Source organism: Sturnus vulgaris, chromosome 6, assembly GCF_052056855.1.
Source record: "Sturnus vulgaris isolate bStuVul1 chromosome 6, bStuVul1.hap1, whole genome shotgun sequence".
Taxonomy (NCBI): domain Eukaryota; kingdom Metazoa; phylum Chordata; class Aves; order Passeriformes; family Sturnidae; genus Sturnus; species Sturnus vulgaris.
The window spans coordinates 41,681,044-41,694,182 of record NC_142248.1 but is presented as its reverse complement, the minus strand read 5'-3'; the positions used below and the strand labels follow the sequence as shown (position 1 = coordinate 41,694,182).

The 13,139-nt window shown below is 42.2% G+C and overlaps 1 protein-coding gene across 1 annotated transcript in view; it reads left to right on the top strand.

Moving 5' to 3' along the window:
• Positions 1 to 13,139, top strand: part of SYNE2 (spectrin repeat containing nuclear envelope protein 2) — a 152,659-nt gene that overhangs the window by 107,184 nt on the left and 32,336 nt on the right. The window contains exons 89-97 of the mRNA XM_088166323.1: positions 993 to 1,172; positions 2,563 to 2,688; positions 3,192 to 3,346; positions 3,690 to 3,837; positions 4,566 to 4,660; positions 5,890 to 6,124; positions 7,474 to 7,668; positions 8,391 to 8,516; positions 10,409 to 10,564. Coding sequence (XP_088022449.1) covers positions 993 to 1,172; positions 2,563 to 2,688; positions 3,192 to 3,346; positions 3,690 to 3,837; positions 4,566 to 4,660; positions 5,890 to 6,124; positions 7,474 to 7,668; positions 8,391 to 8,516; positions 10,409 to 10,564 — 1,416 coding nt within the window. The remainder of the gene's footprint in view (positions 1 to 992; positions 1,173 to 2,562; positions 2,689 to 3,191; positions 3,347 to 3,689; positions 3,838 to 4,565; positions 4,661 to 5,889; positions 6,125 to 7,473; positions 7,669 to 8,390; positions 8,517 to 10,408; positions 10,565 to 13,139) is intronic.

Below are 13,139 nucleotides of genomic sequence, written 5' to 3'. Positions count from 1 at the left end.
ATCTACTAAGCAAGGCATGACCACCTGAATGCCTTTTGCACTGCAGATCCTATCCTGGTGTGTGGCTAGAACACATGGAATTTATTGACTGTTTTTAAAGTGGTGAGTTAAAAGAATAGGGATCAGTGAAGTAGCATATGAGTTGTGTATTTGAATATATACGTGTATAACAAAGTTGTATTTTAATCCTTCTAATCTTTTCCTCTCTATAGATTAGGGGAGATTATAGTTTTATGGATTTTTGTCACCACAAAAAATAAAAATAAATTCCTGTATAGAGGATATGATCCTTTTGAACAAAGGGGTCAGGAGGCAAGGACCACTTTGCTTTCTGGGGAAATGTGTGTATTCTTTGCTATTGATGAGAAAACTTTGCTCATAATTCTCAGAACAGACAGTACATAGTGGCAAATTTCAGAGCGTTTCATGATGAAGAGCAGATTTCACTTGTCAAAAAAAAGAAACTAATCAAGTGCATTGAATTAGTCTAAAATCACTCCCTTTGTTCTTGTACTGCCTTTAGAGTATAATTTTTAAAGCATCTTTCTTAGTAAAGGGGAACAAATAAAACCAAACCCAAGTCCTCAGTCACTGAGGGATCCAGAGTACTGGTATGGTTGTAACTAAAAAGCATTCCTCACCTGCAGCATGGGCCAGTTCTTCCATCTTCTAGTGTACCCATGTTGTAGAGAGGGATATTCTGATTTTCCTCCCTGATTTCCTCTGGAGCAGCAGTATCCTGCTGCCTGAAGTCACTGGTGTTCCATTGAACTTTGAACTGTGCCTTTCCCAGCTCTGCACTCAATGGATGCAGTTCCCATTATCCTTCATGTAAAAGACTGAAGCTTTCACCATAGCTGAGTTTGGCTCCCAGATGGGATCAACAAAAGGAGTTTAGTTACAGCAACAAAAGATACCAAATGGAAGTGGCACATGAATGATGATCTGATTCATTTACTGATTTTTTTTTCCCTTTCCTCTTCTCTCATCAGAATTTACAGCACGGCCTTCAGAACATTGCAGGATGCCGAACTCAGATTTATTTGCAGGCTGACAGGATAAAACAGCAGGCTGGGACAGCTGCTGAAGCCATTCTGATGGAGAAGCTGCAGCCTTTTCAGAGAGCAACCTATTTGGAAAAGATGTTGCAGAGGAAGTTGGATGAACTTCAGGTATTTTTTTTAAAATATTAAATTAGCTGTCAGTGTGGGGTAACTTCCTCACTAGAGTCCTATTTTAGCCACATTCCTCATTAGAGCACTATAGTTCTTGAATTGAAATTTCAATTTAATAAAACTCATCAGGATGATAAAGTATATAAAGAAATAATGCATGAAGCCAGAGGGACAGGTGAAGGATTTCACCCTTACCTACTTGTGTTTGACTCTAACAGCCTTTGTCAGTAGGCCTATTTTCCCCAGGATCCTCAGATGATTAAAGATTAGGAAATGCTTTTTTTTTTTTTTAGCATTGAAGTAAGTTATAAAGTTTCTCAGCTCTGCCTTGAAAAAAATCTATGGGCTTCAGTTTTCCTTGGGAAGAGTTCAGGTAGTGAACCTAAAACCAAAGAGAAAACTGTTGATGTAATTCTGAGGACCAGATTCACATTCCTGTTCAGGCCAGGTGGGGAGAGACCTGGATCCAGGAGCTCTGCTCAGAGTAGTGGAGGATTGAATTCTCCTCTGCTCAGGTATTCCTGAGAAAGCTTCCAAGCAAATGTACTGCTGGACATTTACTGATGCAGAATTAGTCTGTTCTTATGGAAAAAGTCTGGTTTCAATTAATTGTTCTGTTTTAAAGTAAACCCAAATTTCATCAAAACATTTGAAGGCAGCTCTGTTTATGATCCATCTACCAGCACAGTTCATGGCTGGAAGCCAGAAATCACTGTGAAGATAACAGGTTTCTCATATTCCCTGTGAAATTCTTGCTGCACAAAAAAATGCATTTCTGAGTAGTCATTTTCACTGATGTGACCCTGTAGTATTACCACAGCAATCTCTCTCCACACACCAGTATTTGCCATTCATCCCTTATGCTCTCAGGGATGTGAAGTTTAATTCTGGAAAGAAAGTAAAAGCTTTTCCAGTGATGTTCTGCTAAAGGAAAGTTGAATTTCAGCCCTGCTGATTTCTCCACAGAACTCGTGTAAGCTGCACAGCTTTGGTTGTGCAGGAACATGGGAGCAGGCTTTGTGTGTACCTTAAAGGAAGCTCATTTTCACAAGTTTCCCCCTTCTGATAAGCTGAGTTTTCACTTTCCAATTTCACAGTGAGTTAAATAGCACCAAGCTATGAAAAGTATCACAGAAACCTTTATTCCTTTCACATAGTTACAGCTGTCTCAGAATTTTGAGATTCTTTTACTTCCTCTCTGCTTTGGGTTAAATGTTCCCCTTGTCCAGTTGAAAAATGGAAAAAAATCAATAAAGAGTTATAAATACATCAGAATTTAGGTTTAATAACTGTTTGTTTTCCTGATAATATTGCTTATTGCTCCTTTTTGTACACTGAATAAGTATAATAAATGGTAACTAATGTCAATTTTCAATATTCACCCCAGTTCAATCTTTTACAACTGGAAGATTTCAACAACTGCCTGGAAACGCTGGAGGGTCGTGTCAAGAATTGCACAGACACCTTTGATAGCCTCTGTTTAGAGGAAGAAGAGAACTCAGAATTGCTCATGGTATGTTTGTATTCCCAAAGACAAAAAGATACTACTCAGCCCTTGCCCACATCAAGATGCTCTTTGTGTCCTAAATGTCACCGTTGCAGCATTTCCTTCAGAGTAACTATAATTCAACCAAAACACAAAAAGCAATGATTGAAGTTTAGAAACTCCAGATCTGCATTTCAGGCCAAATACCTGCATGGAAAGGAGGAAAATCACCCACATTTGGGGTTGATGGGAGATCTTTTTCCCCAGATTTGTCTGGAACTACCCTGCTTCCCTCAGTGTAGAGTATGAAGTAAATGTGGAGGTACCAAGTCTTGAGTATCTGTTCAGTACTGCTGGAAAAGTGAGCCCTATGTAAAAGAGTTACTACTTTTTTTTTTTTCTCTATATTTTTGAAGTTAACACAGAAATGTTGGATGTTTTTAAGTTGTGGAGAAGAAGCTTCTTTACTGCTTTGACATGAAAGAAAGGCAGAACTTTTTTGCAATAATTTATTTTTTCCTTACTTCCAGAATCAGACACTGGAGCTTGCTGCACTTTCTCCAAGCATAGAGAGTTTGAATGAAGCAAGCATAAAGCTGCCACTCAGTGACTTCACTCTGAAGAAAATGCAGAGCCTGACTCGGCAGTGGAGTCAGAAAACAGCAGCTGCTCTGGAATGTTGCAGGTCTGAAATGCAAACAAAAAAAATCACTAGTAACAATCCCTTTTCTGTGATTAAAATGAAATCCAAGTTAAAGTATGGAATGTCCTGCAATCTCTTCTCAGCTTTCTCAGGGGCTTGCCAGGTGGAATTCTGCCCTTTCAGTTTACTTGATTTTTCCATGGCTATTTGTATCCTAAGTCTCTTGAAACAAAAACCTGGATGTTCATTGGGGGAGAAGGGAGCAAAATGCCAAATGAAACCCCCACTATGTTAATTTTATTAATCACCACATTAGGGCACCTCTAAACATACCCAGAAAAACATCCACCAACAGAAGTTTCTGGTTATTCATTTCGTTTTGCAGTATGCTTGAGGGAACCCAAAATGATGAGAAGAAATTCTTTCAGAAATGTGAAAAGTGGATGAAATTCCTAGAAAAAATGAAAGAAGCCTTAAAAACAGATATTCCAGGACGGTTTGAAGAACTGCAAGAGCAGCAGAGAGTATATGAGGTAAAGCTAACTCTAAAAATGAAAGAAGCATCTTGAATGATGAAGGCAGGGGGAAATCACTAGAAAGTGCTGTGCCTTTTGAAATTAGATCTGGGCAGGATTCTACAGAGCATTTCACTCTTGAAATGATGCCTATTAAGGTAAAAACTCTGAAACATGAAAATCCTTTTCCAAAGGGACAGATCGCTTTTTGGAAGGATCAGACCTTTAGGAGTGCATCTTCAAGTGCTGTGTCATAGAAGTCCTAAATTTCTCCAGCCCTGAGGTGTACTTGTCTGCCTGTCCCAAAACTCTGGAGCCTGTGGCAACTAACTGGGTAGTTTGCTGGAGACCTGGCAGCAATCTTAACAGTTTCTGGAAGAAATGTATTTAAAATTGTATTCTTACAGCACATTTTTGGTTTGACCTGTTACTAGATTTTGGTGGAAATCTGTTTTCACTGGCGTTTTCCTGAGCAGTTGCTATTTTTTACAGAGAAACAATCAAAAAACTTTAGGTTTCAGATCTGTATTATCCAGCTCATAGTGGGGTCTGCTATCACATATCTGCAAATTCCTCCTGGTATCCAAAAACTGTGGACTCTTAGGGTGCTTTTGACACTAGCAATTGAAAATAATAGAGTTTTTAGCATTTACAATTAAATAAATGCTGTCACTCTAGAGGAGCAGAAGCAGCTTTCATGGCAAAGGTTGTTCACTGAATAGTTAAAACTTGTTCTCATCTTTCAGATGCTGCAGACTGAGATTTCCATAAATCAGCAGACATTTAATTCTATCATAGAAAAAGTTCTATTCTCCTTGGAATCTGGAGAAGCAGAGAAAAGGTACTTTATTTGTTTTTCTCCTTAAGATCTTGGTCATTTAGTGGATATGCTGTCTTCCTTGGAATTGGTGTTGAATCTTTGCTCCTATGAGGACATAAACACAAATTCTTACCTAGGTTCACTCTTTGAATGATGACAAAAACTTGAGGAGGCGCAGTGAGAAAAAAACACAGGTTCCCTGGCCAGACTGCATTTGGGATAGTAACAGGCTGGGCTGAAAACAAAAATAATTGCTCCTGAACAGGAGTCTTTTGTTATGTACCTGTGGTTGAGAAGCTGCCTGCCCACAGAGCATGATGAGTTTGCTGCATATGAAGGATCCTCTCCCTCTTCCTGGACCTCTCTGCTTCTCAGAGTGCAGAGGTGGGGACTATCCACATTGCTCCTGGCACACATGGCAGGGCATTGAGTCACTGGCCATGAAACCACAAACTTGTTTTTTATCAGTATGATCTTACATCTTTCTCTGAATCCATGTAGCGTGAGAATCAGCAGGTAATGTTTGTGAGCAGAGGTTCAGCTGCCTCAGGTGTTTGGGGTGAGCACATATCCCCCCCTGCCACTTCTTGCTGCTTCCAGATACTTGGCAGGACAGTGTGTGTGCTCCCCTACTGTATGAAATCCATAGCTTGGCTTGAAACTGCCAGGGAAGGTAGGGTTAAACTAAGGTGACCTGCTGGGCTTTTGTGTTTGGAACTACCTGCACAAAGGCAGGGGTTTGTATCAGAGCGATTCAGGAATGATGGCCTCCTGCAGAGAAGCAGAATTGATAGATGGGGCTGCCTTAATCAACCAGCCAAATCTGCTGGATCATCTGACCATGTTGAAGAAGAGGACAAAATAACTGCTTGCATGGGTTCAATAACTACACAATTTTCCATAGTGCAGATCAATTTTACAGCGTAATCAGCGACCTTGTGTCACTTGGATTGACCTTTTTGTTCTTCAGAGAAGTGTCTAGTGCATATTGTGTCTGATTGCTGTACTATGTATTTTGCTATACCATAGTTGCAAGATTGACTTGCCTTACCCTTTTTTCTATCATGTAAGTGTTGTTTGGATTGCTGGGATATAGAGAGCAGGGCTGAGCTTAGGGCTGCAAAGAGCTTTCTTGCATAGTTGTGTATTATAATTGGAAAACAACCTTGCCAATGGAGATCCATCACAATTACTATAATATGCAGCCTTGAGATCAAAATAAATTAACACTCAGCCCTTGTAATTTTCAGGACAGAGTTCATTTCCAAGCTCACATTGCTGAAGGAGCAGTGGCAGAATGTTATCCGAATGGTTCAGCAGAGGAAGAAAGATATTGATGGACTCGTGAGCCAGTGGCAGCTCTTCAGGAGTTCCCTGCAGAGCCTCAACAGATTCCTTGATGACACAAACAGCTTCCTTGCAGCTGTGAAGAGCCAGGACTGTTACAGCCTTTACCAGCTTAGAAATGTAATTCATGATTTCAAGGTACTGTGTTTATTTCTCATAAATCTAAAATATGTGGGCATTTCCCCTCAGACTGAAACAACTTCTGTCCAGTAGGATAAAATGCTTTAAAATTACACACTTTATTGGGGGAGAAATGATTGGTGATACTTTTTCCTGAGCACAGATAAGAAAGCAGTGACATTGCAAAAGGTTCATGAAACTTCTTGATCAGCATGACCATTTAGTAGCCTTGCATGCTTTAAAAATCTTATAGATGTGAAAATGGAAATTCAGGGTGCCAGAAGATGAGACAGACATGCTAGTCAGCAGGTAACCTCTAGGTCTGTGTGTATCTTACTGACATTACTTCTGAATTCAGGCCTTTTATTTTGCCTAGAGGAAGGTACTTATGTGGCAAGACAAGCCATATAGGTCCTGTGTGCAGGAATGGGCAAAAGAAAAGGCACTTGTAAGGGAGTCTGTTCATTCCAAGATACACAAACCTGGTGAGAAGTTCTTCAGCAGTGAATTCTGCATTTTTTATGCAGTGGAAAAAATATTTTCCTTTGTTAATTTCAGATATTTTGGTTTTCCATTTAACTATGCACCTCTTTGTTTTAGAGGAAGGTAGAAACAAGCAACTTGCTGGTTGCATAAGGCAATCTAAAACCTTTTTAAATCATAGTATTGAATGCTATTTGCACAGTCCAAGATTTTTATTGTGTGCCTACACACCTAGTGTTGATGGATTAACACATTACCAGAATTCCATTCGGTGCTTGCCCTGTTTATTTCATCTTTATTTCTACCTGCTGTGTAAAGGTGATTCTACAACTTAGTGCTCATACTTTTTTCTTAGTGAGAAAAGCCAGAAAGTCTTCCGCCTCCTACTCCAAATTGCCCTTTTCCTCCTGCTGCTCTTCCACAGAAAGAAATTCTGATTATATCTCCTTGTGTTAGAGATCAGTTTGTTGTGGGCAAATTACTATTGATGGCTTACTTCACTTGGAGTACATCGTGATTAACAGAGCTGTTATCTCAGAAAAAAGGAGCCTAAGATGTTGGTGTTAGAGGTGGTCGCAGTACTTGTATTTTTTGTTCTGAGTAACTAGTACAACTGAATTTCCACCTCTTTTTTGACTGCAGCACTTTCATCCTATAGATTCAGTCTGAGGAAAGCTATTGTAGAGTTTTATAAGTCAAAATATCACAGAAAACATAATTTTTCTGAAATTAAAGAAGCAGATAGGGGATCTATTGACTACTCTTTCATGACTATGAACAAAGTTACACCTTGTGAGTCATCTTCCCTAGTGAAATACCAGGAAAGCACTTCTGAGAAGCGCTAAGAACAGCTCAGAAAGTTATTTTTTCTTTTCCTTTTCAAGAGTAAGGCAGTGATCCTTCAGAGGTGGCAAGCCATGTACACCCTGGTGATCGATGTTGGGGAGAAGTTGCGCACTGTGTGCGATCCCGAGACCAGCTCTGCTCTGCAGGAGGAGCTCAGCCAGTTACAGCAGCGCTGGGGGCAAACCCAGGCCCTGCTGGAGAAGAAGAAGATGCAGTTCAGTGGCACCCTACAGGTAGATGATGCCCTTCCCACCTGCTGCTCTGGCACTGGGTGTCAAAAGATTCCCTGTCCCACCAGCTCCAGGGCTGAGCTGCTGCTTGCCTCGGGGGCACTCTGAGGGAAATGTCTGTAATGTGTCATCAGGTCTTGAGGGAAGCTAAAACTGTGGTCTCCTGATTCTCCAAATGAAATTAAATTGGATTCCATTTGTTGGAACAATGGATGTTCCTGCTCTGATTGTTCTCATTCTCCCCATGGTCTGGAGCTCATTCCTGCTTTGGGCTGTGAAGCTGAAATACAGCCTAGAGTTAACATGACGTGTTCCTCCTCATGTTGTTGAACATCTGAATAGAAGGGCTGGTCATATTTATTTTCTTAGAGCAATGAATTTGCTTTCATGGCTAAGTAGCACATTTAGGTGTGTCTTAAAATTTAATACTGTCACTGATACAATCCAAAATCCATGCTTAAAGCCTCTTGGGTTGAATAAAAAAAAAATTAGTAGAAATTATCTCTAAGGCAAGCCTTAAATAGGAGAGGCTTGAAATTCTGTAAATCCAAGCACTAAATCCTTGTGGATTGCACTGTGTATCAAAAAAGAAAATTCAAGAAGCCAGAGCACAGGATAGATTATTTCAGTGGGTTGAAGATGTTACTTTGTAACATATCCATATGGTTCAAATGTCTTGATAAAGTATCCTCACCTTTTATACATCCTTGGGTCTCCCTGAGCAGACTTGTGACCGCTTTGAAAAGCAAATCAAGGAACTGGAAAGCAGACTGCAAGAGCTAAAGGAGAAAGTAAAAGATCCACTCCCTGTTGAACACGAAGAGCTCCACAAAGCCAAGGAACTTGTTAAGGTATGAACACCCATGTTGCATTTGAATTTATGTGGTCTTTGCACAATACCTCATCCCTGTAAAATCAGTTTTCCCTCGTACCTGCTCTTCAGTGGCACTGAATTTCTCTCCTTTACACCATCCTGATTGCTGCCCATCTCCAAAGTGCAGCTGACCAAGAAGATTATGAGTAGTAGTAATGTTCGGATTTTTTTTCCTGCTTCTGCTCCCTTTGTAGTCTGCATTTATAAAATAAGTAGTTTCTCAAACAGAAGGGAAAAAGCTCCCTTCTCTCAGCTCATTTGGCTGCTATCCCCATGACTGAATCTCCCTTTTTGTTTCCCAATCCATTTTGCACATGGAGCTCCTCAGGCAAGAGACCTTGTAATTCTGCAAAGCACCATACATACCTGTAGGATCTGGGAATAATTAAAGAGAAGGAAAATTAAGAGTAAGGGAGTGGCAAAATTCCTTGCAGCCCATACTGCACCATGAAAATTAAATGGCAAGAAAAGCATTTCCAAGGGATAGGAGACATTTTGTCTGGAGTGGTCAGTCTTTCATCATCCTTTTATGAAACGAATTGTTGACCTATGTAGTGGGAACAAATAAGCTTATTAATAAGCCAAGGCTTTGAACTCATTATCAGCTGTCTGAAATCTTCTTTGTGAGTGCTGGCTGCCTTTCCCACGGCAGCAGCCTTGCTGTAGCCCTGAATTATCTGTGAGATGGAAGCACACAGCTTCTGCCTCTTATCCCAGCAAGAGAAATTCAGCTGCAGAGGCATCAGGGTCAGACAGTGCCAGTGCAAGTGCTGCTAATAGGTGTGATAGTACAATAAAGGACTAAAATGGCATGGTATGCTCTTCCTGCTTTTCACTTCTGTATGGAATAAAACTATTGTTCTTTCAGCCTTGACCTTGCATGAGGCTAGCAAAGTCCCATGAAATGCCATAATTAGCTCTGTAATTGCTCTGGATTTGCCCCTTGTTAGGAGACATAAATGCATGTGTGCACATCTATGGGAGTACTGTGATCTCAGGTAAATTTTGTTTAGTGTTTTCCTCTAGTATTGAAGCTGGGTCCAAGACCTGTGAATATCCTCATAGGGTTTAGACCCAGCAGGCTTCTGACACAAACACTCACAGGTTTTTTTTCCCCTTTAAAATGAGACAAACTGGATTCTCTCTAAGAGGTTCTTTTTTGTTAGGTGACCCTTCCCAGCAGCTTTTTTGCAAAATGAGACCTAGGACCTTGTGTGTAGAGTTTCATATTCCTTCCCCAGCTGCACACAGTGGTACCTCTGCCTTTTAGGTGATAATTTTAACAGGGTTAAGGAAAATGTGTAACTAATAATAAAGGGAAAGGGGAGTTAGAGGAGCAAAGCAGAAAAGAGAGCCTGTTTTCTGTGAATGAGCAGTTTAAAAGCTCCACATTCCTCATAAATCTGAGGAAATGCCTATGAAATCATTCATTAGAGAAGGCAACTGATTTAATTTTTGTGTTTAGAAAAATAACCTGAAACAGGAGCAAATGCAGGTGGAAAGCAACTTGTCCAAAATAATCATAATAGGAAGAAAGGAAACCCTGAAGAAGCAGGCATGTGCCGGCCTGGGTGCAAGAGCCCAAATGCTGCCCTGGAGCGTGGGGAGCTGCCGGGGCCGGGCTGTGCTCCAGCACTTTGGGATGCCGTGATGGTTCCAGTGGGGTCAGCTGGGAGCACTGCCGTGGGTTCCAGTGGGGTTCCAGTGATCTCCCGGGGATCCTGGATCTCTCTCCCCACTGGAGAGCATGCAGAGGCGGCTGCACGTTCCCTGCTCTCCTCCCCCACAGGCCAGGCAGGGGATTAGCCAGCAGGTTTGGAAAGCCGAGGAGCTTAGTGCCAAGGCTTGTGCGGGTGCTTTTCCATGCAGGAGCTGGAGCAGTCGCTGGCAGACTGGGCCCACGACATGAAGGAGCTGCAGGCCATGAAGGCGGAGCTGGCACACCTCATCCTCACCGAGGACATGATGGTGCTCAAGGAGCAAGTGGAGCATTTGCACAGGCAGTGGGAAGAGCTCTGCTTGCGGGTGAGTCTGCACCTCCTGGGGCTGTTTGCAGCGGGATGGTGTCGGTGGGGCCAGGCAGGGAAGGGGGAGCAGGGCAGCACTGGACTGTGTCCCCACGGGGCTGTGTGTCCCCAAAGGGCTGTGTCCCCCACGGGGCTGTGTGTCCCCACGGGGCTGTGTCCCCACAGAGCTGTGTCCCCACAGCTGCTCCTGGGCTTGGCTCCCTTGGGCAGCTCTGGGAACGCTGCTGCTCCTGGCCCGGGATGGAGTTTGCCCTTTGTGTCCTGGACAGGCTGCCGAGGGATTTGTGGCAAACCCTTTGTGAGAAGTGAGTGTGGAACTGCACAGAGCCCAGATGCAGCTGTTCATTGCAATAGGTGCCTTTGTTCCGGGATGCCAAAGGGAGGGAGGGATGAGCACAGGAATTACCAGAGGGCATGGAGCAGGGAAAGGAAGAGGAAAGTTGAAACAAAATACCAGCAGAAAGGAAACTTAAATGTGTTTAAATACTAACTCCTTGGGTTTGAACACACCTGAAACTGACTTGTCTTTTTTGTAGCAGGAAAATGCTGTGAAACATTTGCATTCTTTGTGGCTTGTTGCTATATTACACTGAATTTAATGTTGCGTTAAAATTGCTGGGGAACATTTACAGCAAAGTCACATGGACTTGATTCATTAGGTTATTATGCAGTCTGAATGTGTGTTTACTTTGCCCTGTTAATAGGATTGGAAGAGGTAAAATACTTTGGGGTCTTAAGTTACTTAAGAGCCCCTCAGCTCTACACACCAGTAAGCCAAACTCTTGCTTCTCTTTACTGACAAGGAAATAGCTTTTATTTTACAGTTTGTAAAGAAGTATTGAAGCCAGTTAGTATTTTGTTTCTAACCCTTACACAGGCAAAGGTAAAGCAGTCTTGGTGGGGATGTTGCCAGAGTAATGAACAGCTGTGCTTATTTCACAAACTGTGTTGTGATGAAATAGTTATTTGGTTTAATTGAAATAGGGTTGGGTTTTTTTTGCAATGCAATGAAAAAGAAGAATTTATTTTCTTTTCCTTAAACTGGACAGTTGTGCTATAACCCGTGTTTTCTCTGTTATTTTTTCTGAGCTCTGAAAGTAATTTCAGAGACAACTGCTCTCCTCCTGAGAAATACAAGCCATTATTTTTTAAATCAAAATGCCTGAACCATTTTCCTAATGGAAATCTGTAGTTAAGCCTATAAATGAATGAACTTTGTTGGTTTTCTTTTTTTTTTTTGTGAGCTACTGAAGCCTGCTGTCTCCACTGTGTTAAATAGCCCTGAAAATTAAAATTTTTGACATGTCCTCTACTACAATCTATGCAAGTAGTAATTTCCTGTAGTAATTTAAGTTCAGATTTTATTCAAAATTTCCATTTTAATTTCCTGAGGGAACAACGTTGAGTTCAGTCTGTCTTGGAGGGAGGAAGGAGGTGACAGTGATGTAACTGTATTAGGCAGACAAAATCTGTAGTGGGAGGAATCTGTTGAGTGCTGTAGTGAAGGGAAATTCTGAATGTTTGCACAGCCCTAATGAGCCTCAGGAGAGCCCACAGTGATGCTCAGTGCTGGTCACCAGGGTAGGAGAGCAGACTTCATTAGCTTTGCTGTTGGCATGACTGCTTTGTTTTGGATAACAAATTAGAGTCAAGATGTATTGTGTGGAGGAAGGTCTGCAGAATAACTGCAGGGAGGTGAAAGAGCTGCAGCTGTCACGGCCCTGGAGCAGCCAGATGCCTGTGCTCAACTGGGCAGGGGCAGGCAGGCTAAGGGAGCAGATGCACTCAAGGGATTAGCATTTACTGAGCTGCCCTTGCAAGGTGCATGTAGGTCACAGATTTAACCATTCATCCCAGCCAGCGTCCTGTAGGGATGTTATTCTAGCCTCCCTCTGGAATGCACACGATGCTCACACAGTGGGTGCAAAATGGGGGTGGCACCAGGGCACCTGCACAGAGGAGAAAGTGCTCAAAGCAATGAAGGACTCATGTTCCTAGAAGCTTGTCCAGAATATTTTGGGTTGTTCCTGTTTTTTACTCTCAGCCTGTATTGCTTAGCCAGCTAGCAGGCAAACATGCAGTCAGAATCACATCAGCATTTAGAGCTCACAAGCAGAGTTTGTTCTTCCACGGACCAGGTAAACTCATCTCATGGGAGATGCTGCAAGTGGTAAAGAAGGATGAAGGGTTCACCCTCCAAACCTCTGAGGTTGAGGGTACATGGGAGCATCCCAGAGCAGAGACGCTCTTAGAAACTTTGAGGTCCCTGGCATCTCCAGGCTTTTTCCTATGGAGAGCTTGGGAGACTGTTTCCCTATGTCCCAAGACAGTGCTTTCATCCTCATCTCTTTGCTTAGATCGTCATAAAGGATTCAGAAATCCCTTTCATTCCGCCATCCTCTCCTTGAAAACAAGTCAGAATTTAAGGGACAAAAGCAATGTGGTGGGAGATGGCTTGGTGCCTTCTGTTCTGATCCTGGTGTTACACGGAGCTGGCCTTGCTTCCACACTGCGCATTTCAGCTTCAGTCGGGGGTACAAAATAGTGTTAGAGATTAGCTTAGAAGAATCAGT